Source organism: Eptesicus fuscus, chromosome 10 (genome assembly GCF_027574615.1).
Source record: "Eptesicus fuscus isolate TK198812 chromosome 10, DD_ASM_mEF_20220401, whole genome shotgun sequence".
Taxonomy (NCBI): domain Eukaryota; kingdom Metazoa; phylum Chordata; class Mammalia; order Chiroptera; family Vespertilionidae; genus Eptesicus; species Eptesicus fuscus.
Window position 1 is genome coordinate 12,705,151 of NC_072482.1, and position 17,023 is coordinate 12,722,173.

The 17,023-nt window shown below is 51.9% G+C and overlaps 2 protein-coding genes across 2 annotated transcripts; both read left to right on the forward strand.

The window, feature by feature from the left end:
* Positions 1-1,149: 1,149 nt before the first annotated feature.
* Positions 1,150-4,152, forward strand: LOC129150541 (RNA exonuclease 1 homolog). Its single transcript, XM_054722322.1, has 3 exons — positions 1,150-1,162; positions 1,583-1,710; positions 2,494-4,152. The coding sequence occupies exons 1-3, from the start codon at positions 1,150-1,152 to the stop codon at positions 4,150-4,152; spliced, it is 1,800 nt and encodes a 599-aa protein (XP_054578297.1).
* Positions 4,153-4,953: 801 nt separating this feature from the next.
* LOC129150542 (RNA exonuclease 1 homolog) lies at positions 4,954-8,921 on the forward strand. Its single transcript, XM_054722323.1, has 2 exons — positions 4,954-4,965; positions 7,191-8,921. Exons 1-2 carry the CDS (start codon positions 4,954-4,956, stop codon positions 8,919-8,921), a joined length of 1,743 nt encoding a protein of 580 aa, XP_054578298.1.
* The last annotated feature ends 8,102 nt before the right edge of the window (positions 8,922-17,023 follow it).

Here is a 17,023-nt window from a genome sequence, read left to right on the forward strand (position 1 = left end):
GCCTTTATTAGCTGGCCGGCTGACTGCTCTCCCATTCTCCATGCAGGGAGACTGGAGAGCAGCAGTGACCCTTTGTGTAGGACTGCTTTGAAACCCATTTACCACATCCCTCTTTTGCAGAACAAGCAACCCAAGACAAAACAGTTTTTCCCAAGCAACGTCAGAGTCATGCCACTGAAGACCACGTTATTCAAAGGGTCATCCTCTTCGTCAGAAAGCTGACAGTGATCTATGAAAGAAGGCCTACGTGCTAGGAAGGGGCCATGAGACCCCATCTCAAGGCCTGGCCTAGTGTCAGCACAGACAACTCTATCTGGGGCATAGTCCACGGCCTCAGTAGTGCTCAAAAATTCCCACTCTCCAACATACAAATGCTCTTGTTTTGGTAACACTTGCCGCACCTCCCACAGCCCATTAGCTGCTTAGGAAGGAAATAGGGAGGGCTACAAGGTCAGGCTTAATTATGCCAGGAGAGCTCTGCCCTCCAGACTGGGACTTGTTAGTGGCCTTGCCACAGGTCAGGACAAGGCTTCACCATAGAGACCTCCCTACAGGCCGCCATGGCTCTGGGATGAGCATCGACCTAGGAAGCCGGAGGTCACGGTTTGACTCCGGGTTCGGGAACCTGCCAAGGTTGCAGGCTCCATCCACACATGGGACATGCAAGAGGCAGCCAATCAATGATTCCCTCATCATTGATCTTTCTCTCTCTCTCTCTCTCTCTCTCTCTCTCTCTCTCTCTCTCTCTATCTCTCTCTCTCTTCCTTTCTCCATCACTCCCTTTCTCTCTGAGATATAATTTTAAAATATATATATTTAGAAATCATAACAATAATAACAAATAAATAAAATGAACAGCCCTGTCCGGTTTCTCAGTGGTCAGAGCATCAGCCCTTGGATCAAAGGGTCGAGGGTTCCATTTCCACTCAAGGGCACACACCTCAGTGGTGGATTTGATCCCCAGCTCCCAGGCAAGGATGTGGGGGAGGCAACCAATCAATGTCTCTCTCTCTCTCTTACTTCCCCTCCCTCTCTCCCCTTCCCTCCCTTCCAACTCTCTCTAAAAATCAATGGAAAAAATATCCTCTGGTGAGGATTATTAGCAAATGTAAAAGTAAAAATTAAATAAAATTACCAAATGGGCCAGCAATGCCCCCTCTGGGTATTTACACACAAAAAGGGAAAGCAGGGGCCTGAAGGGATGGTGGGCCCCTGTGTTCACACCGTCTCAGAGTGGAAGCAGCCCTGAGGGAGGTGCATTGAGAGATGGAAGGATTAGAAACAAAGGGATTACAGACGGGGACCAGGGAACAGTGTTCAGCTTTCTAAAAGGAAGGACATCCTGACACATGCTCCCACATGGACGATGACCCTTGAGGTATGATGCCTCCGGAAATCAGCCAGGCCCACAAGGGCATGTTCTGTGGAATTCTCCTTTCATGAGGTGGTCAAATGCACATGTAGCAGCCAGGGTCTAGGGGGGAAGGAGGGAGAGTTAGGGTGTTTCACGGGTACAGAGGTTCCCTTTAGCCAGATGAAACATGGGGGGCGAGCCTTATGGAGGGATGAACACCTGTTCCAGCCCCCAGAGAAGAGAAGGCGGGGGATAAGGAGCCATTGCGTCTGACCACTCTGTCCCCTGGGAAGGTAACGGAGAGGACCTCTCATCTCACCAGGCAAGGCAAGGAGATGCAGTCCAACACGCCTCCAGTCCTGGCAGAGGAGTGCAGGGACCCACATTCAATCAGAGTTGTGCTCCAGCTGGCCTGGGTGGGCGGGGGGGGGGGTCGAGGAGAGCAGGGAGAGGGAGATGCGGGTGAGCCCTCCCACAAGGTCACAGTGCCTGGTCCCTGTCGTGCACCTGACTTGCCCTGCGTGGTCTTGACCTCTGTGAGCCTTGCCTATCCCCCCACCCCCCGTGGCCCAGAGACGGGAGTGGTTGTGGGGTGAGTGAGGGGCACTCAGTGGCCTGGCACAGGGAGGACTGAGCAGAGGATGGGGCCCACCCTCTGGACTGGGAGCTCCCTCCTGTGCATGGGGTCCCCAAGGAGCTCTGGGATTCTAGAAGCCAGTCCAGAGAAGATCAGATTAAGTAGGGTGGGTTCAGGATAGAGTTCTGTAAGCAGAAGAAAGGACATGAGATCAAGTAGAATTCATTGGGTTAGCGCGTCAATCTGCTGGGAGGCGGGGCTTTCTGCCTATATAAGGGGAGAGGGTTCCGAGCCTAAGCCATTAGACACCAGAGCCCAGCAGAGCAGGACCATGTCTTCGCCCGGAAGAAGTGGGACAGCGCGAGCTCCAGGCCTGCTGAGGGCCACGGCACCCAGCTGGTTTCCTCCCGGACACCTGCAAGCTCTGGAGGCCGGGCTGGGTGCCTCCTGCCCAGCCCCAACCCTGGTGCCCCTGCCTCCCTGCCACCAGCCTACTGGCCCTGGCGGCCGGCCTTCGGGGCCCCCAACAGACAGCTGGGCCCCCAAGTTTCTCATCATCCAGCCAGAGTCCGTGAGGAGAGGCCTGGCCCCCCGCACCAGGCTGCCCACCGCCCAGGAGCTGTGTGACCTCCAGGCCTCCAGGGACTCAGCCAGCCTGCCCCAGGCTGCCCAGCAGCCGGCCCCGAAGCACTCCTCCATCCACATCTCAGCTGCAGACGGCGACAGGAGGAGGATGGCCCTGGTCCCCAAGCCCCGCCTGGCTGCAGGTGCCAAGAGGCCCCTCCCGGACAGCAGCAGCAGCAGCCCGCCCCCCAAGGCCCAGGGGCTGGGCAGCCAGCTCCCAGAGACACGCGCCCCCTCGGGCCAGGCGTCCATGGCCTCCAGCACCGGGCCCCCCAAGCGCCTGGCCCGCGGCCCCCCTGTGCAGAGTTCTCTGAAGCCTGTTCCACCAGAAGAGGGTGGGGACAAGGTCCCCTCTGTCACCCGTCAACGCTACCTCGGCCTGTTCCTGGACCAGTGTCTCAAGTTCTGCCCCTCCACCCAGGAAGCCATCGAGGAGGCGCTCAAGGAGGAGAAGGCGGCCTACCGCCAGAGCCCCAGCAAGAGGAAGTACCGCAAGCTGGCCGCCAGCACCTTCCACAAGCTGCGCGGCCTGGCCCCCGGCCCCGGGCCCGGGCCCTGCCAAACCGGGGGCCGCAGCGCTGTGTCCCGGGACGTGGATCTGGGGGGCAAGATGGACACCCAGACCTGCTTGTCCCTCCAGCGCCCGGACAGCCCCCGCGGGGAAGATCCCGGGAAAGGGGCCGCCCTGTACCAGCGCCTCAAGGAGCACCTGCTCACCCAGGCCCAGCTGAAGGAGCTGGGCTACCCCTTCCCGCACCCCGAGACGCCCGGGGGCGCCGTCCTCTTCACCAACCAGGAGAAGCCGCCCCAAGACCCCTCCCGCAGGCTCTGCTGCCGCTGTGGCACCCAGTACCTCGTGGCGCCCTCGGGCCGCTGTGTGCGCCAGGAAGCCTGTCACTACCACTGGGGGCGGCTGCGCCCCACTCCCGCGGCTGGGCGCTGGGAGGTCCAGTACACCTGCTGCTCGGCCGCCATCGGCTCCCCTGGCTGCCAGGTGGCCCAGCAGCACGTGCGGGACGGCCGCCAGGAGGACCTGCAGGGCTTCGTGCAGACCTCTGCCAAAGACCTGCCCCCGGGCGCTCACCCCGGCATCTACGCCCTGGACTGCGAGATGTCCTACACCACCGCCGGCCTGGAGCTGACCCGCGTCACCGTGGTGGACAGCGCCGGGAGCGTGGTGTTCGACACCTTCGTCAGGCCCCAGCGGGACATCGTCGACTACAACACCAGGTTCTCGGGAGTGACCGCGGCTCACCTGGCCCGCACCAGCGTCTCGCTGCGCGACGTGCAGGCCGTCTTGCTCACCCTCCTCCACGCCGACACCATCCTCATCGGACACAGCCTGCACAGCGACCTGCTGGCCTTGAAGCTCATCCACAGCACCGTGCTGGACACCTCCGTGCTCTTCCCGCACCGCCTGGGCCTCCCCTACAGGCGCTCCCTGCGCAGCCTGGCGGCCCACTACCTCGGACGCGTCATCCAGGACGGCGTGCATGGCCACAGCTCCAGCGAGGACGCCAGCGCCTGCCTGCACCTGGTCATCTGGAAGATTGGACGAGACGCCGAGACCCGGCGCTCACTACCGCCCAGTGCTTGAAGGACATGACTATGGGTTTGGAAACTGCTGTGTGATCACACCTGTCTCCTTTCCCAAATGCCTAACAATAAAGGTTCAATAAACTAGAGTACATCTGTAGTTCTTTGTCATCACCGGTTGCAGGCTCCATCCCCAATGTGGGGCATGCAGGGGGCATCTGATCAATGATTCTCTCATCATTTATGTCTCTCTTTCTCTCTCTCCTTCCCTCTCCCTTCCTCTGTGAGATATAATTTTAAAGTATATATATTTAGAAATCATAACGATGATAAAAAATAAATACAATGAACAGCCCTGTCCGGTTTTCTCAGTGGCCGGAGCATCAGCCCTTGGATCAAAGGGTCGAGGGTTCCATTTCCGCTCAAGGACACACACCTCAGTGGAGGGTTTGACCCCAAGCTCCCAGGCAAGGGTGTGGGGGAGGCAACCAATCAATGTCTCTCTCTCTCTCTCTCACTTTCCCTCTATATCTCCCCTTCCCTCCCTTTTAATTCCCTCTAAAATCAATGGAAAAAATATCCTCTGGTGAGGATTATTAGCAAATGAAAATGAAAAAATTAAATAAAATCACAAATGGGCCAGCAATGCCCCCTCTGGGTATTTACACACAAAAAGGGAAAGCAGGGGCCTGAAGGGATGGTGGGCCCCTGTGTTCACACCGTCTCAGAGTGGAAGCAGCCCTGAGGGAGGTGCATTGAGAGGTGGAAGGATGAGAAACAAAGGGATTACAGACGGGGACCAGGGAACAGTGCTCAGCTTTATAAAAGGAAGGACATCCTGACACATGCTCCCACATGGACGATGACCCTTGAGGTATGATGCCTCCTGAAATCAGCCAGGCACACAAGGACAGGTTCTGTGGAATTCCACTTTCATGAGGTGGTCAAATGCACAGAGAACCAAAGTGGAATGTAGCAGCCAGGGACTGGGGGGGAAGGAGGGAGAGTTAGGGTGTTTCATGGGTACGGAGGTTCCCTTTAGCCAGATGAGAAAAGAGGGGACGAGCCTTATGGATAAGGTGACCAGATTTTAACATTGGTAAAGCGGGACACCATTGACCGGGGAGGGAGGGGGGGAAGTGGGGGGAGTAGGGTTCTTGATTAAAAATTTGGTCTCTATTGTAATCGCTTTTGGTTTTTTTAATTAAAGGAAATTAAATTCTTAGATCATCATTGAATTTGCATCCTCTTTTCTTACTCATTATGTTAAAAATCTAAAAAAAAATAATTTAAAATTATATCATAAATTATATACATATTGCTTAAAAACAGAGTAAGTAGGTACATAATTACATGAAAATATTTTGTTAGTTTATAAATTAAATTAATTTGATTGTTATAAAGTAACTATATTTTAAAAATTATTTTAATTTTGCCGAAACCGGTTTGGCTCAGCAAATAGAGCGTCAGCCTTCGGACTGAAATGCCCCAGGTTCAATTCCGGTCAAGGGCATGTGCCTTGGTTGTGGGCACATCCCCAGTAGGGGGTGTGCAAGAGGCAGCTGATCGATGTTTCTCTCTCATCAATGTTTCTAACTCTCCCTCTCCCTCTCCCTTCCTCTCTGTAAAAAAAAAAAAAAATCAATAAAATATATATATTTTTTAATAATCCTCACCTGAGGACATTTAAAAAAACATAATAATAATAATAATAATACGAGTACTGTCTGCTAAATTCAAGAAAATTTATGTATTTATGAAATAAATAAATAAATTACTTACCTAAATTATCTGAATAGCTGATTTGTAATGACATCACTTGTTTAACTAGCTTACTAGCACGCAGCACGATGTGTATCGTCTGAGAGATGGTTACAAAATGTTTTCGTCGTTGCCAATCCCAAAAAATGCCATTGTTCATTAAGTCCAAACAATGGTGGTCAAATTCTAACAACTGATCAACAATGCGAACTTGGATAAGCAGTTCTCAACAATTATTTGTTATTATTAAAGTTTAACATTACAAAAATAATATAAAACTCATAGGCTGGCTAAATAGCCACATGGCCGCCAAAAACCGTATATTCCCTTCCCGTTCTCCCGCCGTTCCCTAGCTTGTCGTGCATTCTTTCCAAAAATCGGGACTTTTTCAAATCGCCAAGGGACGCGGGACAAATTGTTAAAAATCGGGACAGTCCTGCCAAAAGCGAGACGTCTGGTCACCTTACTTATGGAGGGATGAACACGTGTTCCAGCCCCCCAACAGAAGAGAAGGCGGGGGATAAGGAGCCATTTCGTCTAACCACCTGTCAGAGGACATAGAGGACCTCTCTCTCACTGAGCAAGGCAAAGAGACGCAATCCAACAGGCCTCGGGTCCTGGCAGATGAGTGCAGGGACCCACATTCAATCAGAGTTGTGCTCAAGCTGGCCTGGGTGGGCGGGAACAGGATGGTGGGGATTGACCAGAGCAGGGAGAGGGAGATGCGGGTGAGCCCTCCCACAAGGTCACAGTGCCTGGTCCCTGTCGTGCACCTGACTTGCCCTGCGTGGTCTTGACCTCTGTGAGCCTTGGCTACCCCCCCCCCCCCGACCCCGTGGCACAGAGACGGGAGTGGTTTTGGGGTGAGTGAGGGGCCCTCAGTGGCCTGGCACAGGGAGGACTGAGCAGAGGATGGGGCCCACCCTCTGGACTGGGAGCTCCCTCCTGTGCATGGGGTCCCCAAGGAGCTCTGGGATTCTAGAAGCCAGTCCAGAGAAGATCAGATTAAGTAGGGTGGGTTCAGGATAGAGTTCTGTAAGCAGAAGAAAGGACATGAGATCAAGTAGAATTCATTGGGTTAGCGCGTCAATCTGCTGGGAGGCGGGGCTTTCTGCCTATATAAGGGGAGAGGGTTCCGAGCCTAAGCCATTAGACACCAGAGCCCAGCAGAGCAGGACCATGTCTTCGCCCGGAAGAAGTGGGACAGCGCGAGCTCCAGGCCTGCTGAGGGCCACGGCACCCAGCTGGTTTCCTCCCGGACACCTGCAAGCTCTGGAGGCCGGGCTGGGTGCCTCCTGCCCAGCCCCAACCCTGGTGCCCCTGCCTCCCTGCCACCAGCCTACTGGCCCTGGCGGCCGGCCTTCGGGGCCCCCAACAGACAGCTGGGCCCCCAAGTTTCTCATCATCCAGCCAGAGTCCGTGAGGAGAGGCCTGGCCCCCCGCACCAGGCTGCCCACCGCCCAGGAGCTGTGTGACCTCCAGGCCTCCAGGGACTCAGCCAGCCTGCCCCAGGCTGCCCAGCAGCCGGCCCCGAAGCACTCCTCCATCCACATCTCAGCTGCAGACGGCGACAGGAGGAGGATGGCCCTGGTCCCCAAGCCCCGCCTGGCTGCAGGTGCCAAGAGGCCCCTCCCGGACAGCAGCAGCAGCAGCCCGCCCCCCAAGGCCCAGGGGCTGGGCAGCCAGCTCCCAGAGACACGCGCCCCCTCGGGCCAGGCGTCCATGGCCTCCAGCACCGGGCCCCCCAAGCGCCTGGCCCGCGGCCCCCCTGTGCAGAGTTCTCTGAAGCCTGTTCCACCAGAAGAGGGTGGGGACAAGGTCCCCTCTGTCACCCGTCAACGCTACCTCGGCCTGTTCCTGGACCAGTGTCTCAAGTTCTGCCCCTCCACCCAGGAAGCCATCGAGGAGGCGCTCAAGGAGGAGAAGGCGGCCTACCGCCAGAGCCCCAGCAAGAGGAAGTACCGCAAGCTGGCCGCCAGCACCTTCCACAAGCTGCGCGGCCTGGCCCCCGGCCCCGGGCCCGGGCCCTGCCAAACCGGGGGCCGCAGCGCTGTGTCCCGGGACGTGGATCTGGGGGGCAAGATGGACACCCAGACCTGCTTGTCCCTCCAGCGCCCGGACAGCCCCCGCGGGGAAGATCCCGGGAAAGGGGCCGCCCTGTACCAGCGCCTCAAGGAGCACCTGCTCACCCAGGCCCAGCTGAAGGAGCTGGGCTACCCCTTCCCGCACCCCGAGACGCCCGGGGGCGCCGTCCTCTTCACCAACCAGGAGAAGCCGCCCCAAGACCCCTCCCGCAGGCTCTGCTGCCGCTGTGGCACCCAGTACCTCGTGGCGCCCTCGGGCCGCTGTGTGCGCCAGGAAGCCTGTCACTACCACTGGGGGCGGCTGCGCCCCACTCCCGCGGCTGGGCGCTGGGAGGTCCAGTACACCTGCTGCTCGGCCGCCATCGGCTCCCCTGGCTGCCAGGTGGCCCAGCAGCACGTGCGGGACGGCCGCCAGGAGGACCTGCAGGGCTTCGTGCAGACCTCTGCCAAAGACCTGCCCCCGGGCGCTCACCCCGGCATCTACGCCCTGGACTGCGAGATGTCCTACACCACCGCCGGCCTGGAGCTGACCCGCGTCACCGTGGTGGACAGCGCCGGGAGCGTGGTGTTCGACACCTTCGTCAGGCCCCAGCGGGACATCGTCGACTACAACACCAGGTTCTCGGGAGTGACCGCGGCTCACCTGGCCCGCACCAGCGTCTCGCTGCGCGACGTGCAGGCCGTCTTGCTCACCCTCCTCCACGCCGACACCATCCTCATCGGACACAGCCTGCACAGCGACCTGCTGGCCTTGAAGCTCATCCACAGCACCGTGCTGGACACCTCCGTGCTCTTCCCGCACCGCCTGGGCCTCCCCTACAGGCGCTCCCTGCGCAGCCTGGCGGCCCACTACCTCGGACGCGTCATCCAGGACGGCGTGCATGGCCACAGCTCCAGCGAGGACGCCAGCGCCTGCCTGCACCTGGTCATCTGGAAGATTGGACAAGACGCCGAGACCCAGCGCTCACTACCGCCCAGTGCTTGAAGGACATGACTATGGGTTTGGAAACTGCTGTGTGATCACACCTGTCTCCTTTCCCAAATGCCTAACAATAAAGGTTCAATAAACTAGAGTACATCTGTAGTTCTTTGTCATCACCGGTTGCAGGCTCCATCCCCAATGTGGGGCATGCAGGGGGCATCTGATCAATGATTCTCTCATCATTTATGTCTCTCTTTCTCTCTCTCCTTCCCTCTCCCTTCCTCTGTGAGATATAATTTTAAAGTATATATATTTAGAAATCATAACGATGATAAAAAATAAATACAATGAACAGCCCTGTCCGGTTTTCTCAGTGGCCGGAGCATCAGCCCTTGGATCAAAGGGTCGAGGGTTCCATTTCCGCTCAAGGACACATACCTCAGTGGAGGGTTTGACCCCCAGCTCCCAGGCAAGGGTGTGGGGGAGGCAACCAATCAATGTCTCTCTCTCTCTCTCTCTCTCTCTCTCACTTTCCCTCTATATCTCCCCTTCCCTCCCTTTTAATTCCCTCTAAAATCAATGGAAAAAATATCCTCTGGTGAGGATTATTAGCAAATGAAAATGAAAAAATTAAATAAAATCACCAAATGGGCCAGCAATGCCCCCTCTGGGTATTTACACACAAAAAGGGAAAGCAGGGGCCTGAAGGGATGGTGGGCCCCTGTGTTCACACCGTCTCAGAGTGGAAGCAGCCCTGAGGGAGGTGCATTGAGAGGTGGAAGGATGAGAAACAAAGGGATTACAGACGGGGACCAGGGAACAGTGCTCAGCTTTATAAAAGGAAGGACATTCTGACACATGCTCCCACATGGACGATGACCCTTGAGGTATGATGCCTCCTGAAATCAGCCAGGCACACAAGGACAGGTTCTGTGGAATTCCACTTTCATGAGGTGGTCAAATGCACAGAGAACCAAAGTGGAATGTAGCAGCCAGGGACTGGGGGGGAAGGAGGGAGAGTTAGGGTGTTTCATGGGTACGGAGGTTCCCTTTAGCCAGATGAGAAAAGAGGGGACGAGCCTTATGGATAAGGTGACCAGATTTTAACATTGGTAAAGCGGGACTCCATTGACCGGGGAGGGAGGGGGGGAAGTGGGGGGAGTAGGGTTCTTGATTAAAAATTTGGTCTCTATTGTAGTCGCTTTTGGTTTTTTTAATTAAAGGAAATTAAATTCTTAGATCATCATTGAATTTGCATCCTCTTTTCTTACTCATTATGTTAAAAATCTAAAAAAAAATAATTTAAAATTATATTATAAATTATATACATATTGCTTAAAAACAGAGTAAGTAGGTACATAATTACATGAAAATATTTTGTTAGTTTATAAATTAAATTAATTTGATTGTTATAAAGTAACTATATTTTAAAAATTATTTTAATTTTGCCGAAACCGGTTTGGCTCAGCAAATAGAGCGTCAGCCTTCGGACTGAAATGCCCCAGGTTCAATTCCGGTCAAGGGCATGTGCCTTGGTTGTGGGCACATCCCCAGTAGGGGTGTGCAAGAGGCAGCTGATCGATGTTTCTCTCTCATCAATGTTTCTAACTCTCCCTCTCCCTCTCCCTTCCTCTCTGTAAAAAAAAAAAAAAATCAATAAAATATATATATTTTTTAATAATCCTCACCTGAGGACATTTAAATAAACATAATAATAATAATAATAATAATACGAGTACTGTCTGCTAAATTCAAGAAAATTTATGTATTTATGAAATAAATAAATAAATTACTTACCTAAATTATCTGAATAGCTGATTTGTAATGACATCACTTGTTTAACTAGCTTACTAGCACGCAGCACGATGTGTATCGTCTGAGAGATGGTTACAAAATGTTTTCGTCGTTGCCAATCCCAAAAAATGCCATTGTTCATTAAGTCCAAACAATGGTGGTCAAATTCTAACAACTGATCAACAATGCGAACTTGGATAAGCAGTTCTCAACAATTATTTGTTATTATTAAAGTTTAACATTACAAAAATAATATAAAACTCATAGGCTGGCTAAATAGCCACATGGCCGCCAAAAACCGTATATTCCCTTCCCGTTCTCCCGCCGTTCCCTAGCTTGTCGTGCATTCTTTCCAAAAATCGGGACTTTTTCAAATCGCCAAGGGACGCGGGACAAATTGTTAAAAATCGGGACAGTCCTGCCAAAAGCGAGACGTCTGGTCACCTTACTTATGGAGGGATGAACACGTGTTCCAGCCCCCCAACAGAAGAGAAGGCGGGGGATAAGGAGCCATTTCGTCTAACCACCTGTCAGAGGACATAGAGGACCTCTCTCTCACTGAGCAAGGCAAAGAGACGCAATCCAACAGGCCTCGGGTCCTGGCAGATGAGTGCAGGGACCCACATTCAATCAGATTATGATCCACGCTGGCAGGGTTGGCGGGGGGGGGGGGGTCGAGGAGAGCAGGGAGAGTGAGATGCGGGTGAGCCCTCCCACAAGGTCACAGTGCCTGGTCCCTGTCGTGCACCTGACTTGCCCTGTGTGGTCTTGACCTCTGTGAGCCTTGGCTACCCCCCCCCCCCGACCCCGTGGCACAGAGACGGGAGTGGTTTTGGGGTGAGTGAGGGGCCCTCAGTGGCCTGGCACAGGGAGGACTGAGCAGAGGATGGGGCCCACCCTCTGGACTGGGAGCTCCCTCCTGTGCATGGGGTCCCCAAGGAGCTCTGGGATTCTAGAAGCCAGTCCAGAGAAGATCAGATTAAGTAGGGTGGGTTCAGGATAGAGTTCTGTAAGCAGAAGAAAGGACATGAGATCAAGTAGAATTCATTGGGTTAGCGCGTCAATCTGCTGGGAGGCGGGGCTTTCTGCCTATATAAGGGGAGAGGGCTCCCAGCCTAAGCCATTAGACACCAGAGCCCAGCAGAGCAGGACCATGTCTTCGCCCGGAAGAAGTGGGACAGCGCGAGCTCCAGGCCTGCTGAGGGCCACGGCACCCAGCTGGTTTCCTCCCGGACACCTGCAAGCTCTGGAGGCCGGGCTGGGTGCCTCCTGCCCAGCCCCAACCCTGGTGCCCCTGCCTCCCTGCCACCAGCCTACTGGCCCTGGCGGCCGGCCTTCGGGGCCCCCAACAGACAGCTGGGCCCCCAAGTTTCTCATCATCCAGCCAGAGTCCGTGAGGAGAGGCCTGGCCCCCCGTACCAGGCTGCCCACCGCCCAGGAGCTGTGTGACCTGGTGGGGCAGGCAGAGCAGGCCTCCAGGGAGTCAGCCAGCCTTTGCCAGGCTGCCAACAGCCGGCTCTGAAGCACTCCTCCATCCACATCTCAGCTGCTGGCGGTGACAAGAGGAGGTTTGTCCTGGTCCCCAAGCCCTGCCTGGCTGCAGGTGCCAAGAGGCCCCTCCCGGCCAGCAGCAGCAGCCCGCCCCCCAAGGCCCAGGGGCTGGGTAGCCAGTTCCTGAATCTGCGGATGACATCACATCAGGCAGCACCTGTGGGACAGCCTTCAGGAGGGCCTGCAGGGCTTCCCAACAGCGCTCATTCCGACATCTACACCCTGGACTGTGAGATGTCCTACACGACTTCAGGCCTGGAGCTGACCCGTGTCACCTTAGTAGACATCGCAGAACAGGTGGTGTACAAATGCAGCGCCTGAATGCACCTGGTTATCTGGAAGATTGGACAAGACTCTGAGACCCACCGCTGACCGCCACCCAGCATTTGAAGAACATGAGTATGAATTTAAAAACTGCTGTGTGATCACACATATCTCTTGCCCCCAAAGTTTAACAATAAAGGAATGGTTCCATAAACTAGAGTACATCAGTAGTTTTATTTTTCATCACGTTTATTTCCTTCTTGGCTACTGTGCCATGCCAGCCAGGCCAAGGGTGAACCTGCGGAGGGGCAGTGAAGGATTGAAGAAAAGACAAAGAGAATATGCTGGGGCTAGGTGGATCTTCCATGCCTGGATGAGGACACAAAAGACCCAGCCTGCAAGCCTATGCTTTATTTTATAGTCTGATTAAAACAAGGGTAGATTAACATTTATACAAATGTTCTAGTTTTGGCATCATTTGCTGCACCTCCCTCAGCCCATTAGCTACTTAGGAAGGAATTAGGGAGGGCTACCAGGTCAGGCTTCATTTTGTTAGGAAGCTCTGCCCTCCAGGCCTTGCCTATTTGGTGGCCTTGCTACAGGTCAGCCAGAGGCTTCCCCATAGACTCGTTCCATACCTCTCCCCTTTTTATTTTTGCTTTTAAGCTACTACAATTAAAATAAGCTTGAACATATCTCTTGCTATTAAACAATAACAAAGAAATGCTAAAGCAACAGAGCAATAAAAGAGACATCAAACTACAGACATGTTAACATTTTTAGCTACTAAATGAAATTTCTTTGGCTGCTGGCGTATTCAGAGTCCTCGGACCTGGATGTGCAAGACTTAGCAGAAGACTGGTAGCTAACCAGTGCGAGCATAGCCGGAACCATGGTTGAGGGAGTAGCTTCCAGGTCTTCCTTTTCTTCCATCTGCTGGGCCTCAGTTGTTAGCTTCTTCAGCTGTCCCCGTTTGGCCCCTTGGCCCCTTGCTTAGCCTTCAATTTCTTCTTCTTCCCCATTGCTGCCATCGGGGCAACTCTGTCTTTTGAACAAAGGGACACAGAGCTTCTGTGGGTCCATTGTGGTGACACACGAAACACTCTAGCACCCAAAATGGCTGCACCTCTCCTTCTGGAAAGATACTAGCACAACTACTGCCCCACATCATTACTGGATCTGGCCCAAAAATTGTCCAATTTGTGCATCCTTCCACTAGGGCAGTCGGTAAACTCATTAGTCAACAGAGCCAAATATCAACAGTACACCAATTGAAATTTCTTTTGAGAACCAAATTTTTTAAATTTAAACTTCTTCTAACGCCACTTCTTCAAAATACACTCATCCAGGCCATGGTATTTTGTGGAAGAGCCACACTCAAGGGGCCAAAGAGCTACACGTGGCTCGTGAGCCACAGTTTGCTGACCACTGCACTAGGCTACCCCAGCGGAGGCTATTGTCTTGGAGGCCTGGTGCCTTACGGCTGCTCTACGACCCTCTGCATCAAAACTCAAAAAAATTTCAGTATAAAGAGTATGACTGAGTTTGTTTTGAGGTGACACATAACATCCCTTTCCCCTTTTTTTGTTTTAATAATTGGCTCTTTCCACTTTAGCTTGACCTTGAGGGTTGTTAGGGATACCAGTTTTATGACAAATTTGATATTGCTCAAAAAAGTGCTGAAAAGCAGAACTAGCATATGTGGGTCCATTGTCTGTGTTTATACCTAAGCGAGTTCCTAGTACTGCAAAGGTGGCTAAATAATGACTAATTACGTGCTTGGCACTCTCTCCCTTTTGGGGAGTCTCAAAGATAAAGCGGGAGCAGGTATCTACATTAACATGTACCCATCTATGCTTACCAAGACATGGGTGACATCCATTTGCCAGATTTGATTAGGTTTAAGATCCCTAGGATTAACCCCAAAGATTGTACAGAGCAATGAATTACAAAGGGAGAGCAATGCTTACTAATTTGAAAAGCTTGTCCCCGAGAAATATGAAATGGTTTGCACAAGGCAGCAGCATTTTGATGATGCGATGCATGGGAGGACTGGGCAAGAGAAAATGGGGTAGCCTCTTGTATGACAGCAAGGAGGCAATCAAAAGCGTCATTGCCTATAGCTAACGGACCAGGGAGACCTGAATGAGATTGGATATGACCAATAAAGAAGGGAAATTGTTCTCTAATAACCTTTTCAAGGCTGAAAAATAAATTAAAAAGGTCCCACGAATTAGTGTGCCCTATAGTAGCTGTTTCAATAATTTTGACCATACTTACCACATAAGCACTATCACTAAATACGTTGATGGGCTCCGTAGCAAAGTTTGTCAAGGCAAACATAAGACCTTGTATTTCTACCCGTCGTGCTGAAATATAAGAGGTTTGAAGGACCTTTGCTCCCCTGCTGCAGTAGAATCCAGCCTTTCCACAACTGGATCCATCTGTAAAAATGGTTAATGCCTAGAAAAAAAAGAAAGAAAAGAAAAAATGGTTAATGCCTGAGGTATATAGGATGTGACTTCACAATCTTTGGGAAGGTAAAGGTAGTAACTGAGAGAAAATGTAAGACTTTATTTGCAGAATAATGTTTATCAATCTGTATGGAGGAATTAGCAAGTGCAACAGGTCAACTTGTTGATCCTTGCCAGAGCCAGTCTTGCTGTGTAGCTGTAAATGGCACTACAATGAGGTCAGGGTCTCAGCCCACTAACTACCCTGTTTGAAGGTGAGCTCCAGCTATTAGCTGGGAAACCAAATCATGAAAGGGAGTTAATACCTTAGTTGGAGAATGGGCCCAATATCGTCATTCAACACCTCTGGGAGCTTGCCAAATGACCCCAGTGGGTGTGTGTGTCCGTAGGGAAAAGTAAAACCTGTAAGGGAAGGGAGTAATTCAGTAAGTGGTGCTGAACTTAAGGCAGCCTCAGCTTTACGAAGGCTGTCTTGGCTTCCTCTGTCTAGCAGCGCGGGGATGACGGAGATGAATCTCCCCTAAGTATATGAAACAAAGGGCTTAAGCCAGCAGTGGTCAATTTTAAAGCAGGTCGAACCCAGTTAATATCTCCTTATAATTTCTGAAAGTCATCTAATGTAAATAACGTGTCTGTCGGATTTTGAATTTTCTGAGATTTTATTGTTTTCCCTCAATAATGCTACCAAGATAAGAAAAAGGAAATGTCCTTTGAACCTTTTCAGGTGCTATGCAAACTCCAGCAGGGAATCCTGCATGTGTGTGTGTGTGTGTGTGTGTGTGTGTGTGTGTGTGTGTATATATATATATATATATATATATATATATATATAATGTAGTATTTAGAAGCGTTTCATTGTTATGAGCTAAGAGAATGTCATCCATATAATGAATAATATAAGCCTCAGAATATTTTTTCCTTATAGGATGTATGGGTAAGACCACAAAATCCTGACATAATGTAGGACTATTGGCCATGCCTTGAGGCAATACTTTCCATTGATACCTCTTTACGGGTTCGTTAATATTTATTATAGGGACACTAAATGCAAATCTTTTGCAATCCTCAGGATGAAGAGGAACAGTAAAGAGAGCAGTCCTTAAGATCTAATACCAATATTGATGTTGCAATGGGATACATGTAGGGGATGGTAACCCCGACTGAAGGGGCCCCATAATCTCCATGGTTTCAGTAATTGCCCTTAGGGCTTGCAATAGTCTCCATTTACCAGATTTTTTCATTACAAATATGGGTGTGTTCCATGGGCTGTGAGTGGGTTCAATATGTCCTGCCTCAAGCTGTTCTCAAACCATCTCTTGTGCAGCTTTTAACTTCTCTCCTAATAGGGGCCATTGATCAATCCAGACAGGGGTATCTGCAAGCCAGGTAATTGTGGCTGCTTTTACTGGGTCAGAGAGACGATCGAGGCCCCTGTTGAAAATTCTAGTAACCTAATCCGTGCCTCCCCTTTCTAGTGGACACTGGGATACATGACCGTCTCCCTTGGATGATTTTCTCCTAGTGCCTTTAGGGGGTGAAATCCTTGAGTAAGCATATGAGAAGTCACAATGGAACTGGGACTTGTTATTAAAACCCCATCTGCTCTAGCATCACCCGACCCCATAGGTTAACAGGTAACTGTTGCAATACATAAGGTTGAAAACAACCTGTATTTCCATCTGGATCTTCCCATCAAAGGAGCTGAGCACTCTGCAAGGGTTGAGTAACAGGCCCCACTCCTGGCAATTCAGAAGCCACGGCATTAAAGCCAGGGCTGAGGCCAATGTCTGTAAATGATGATTGACACATCAGACCCCGTATCTATAATTTAAAAGGCTTCCCATTAATACTAATTCTAACTCAGGCCGGCCCTGCTTAACTATTCTTGCCCAGTATATAGCATTGCTGGACCCAAAGCCCACTGCACCACAGGGCTGACCGGTTAAAGACTGCCCTTCTGGATAGTAAGACCGAAGGAGAATTTATGCTATTTTTGTTTCTGGAAAGACCTGAATTATAGTATTAACTAGAGGCCTAGTGCACGAAATTCATGCACAGGGTGGGCGGTGTCCCTCAGCGCAG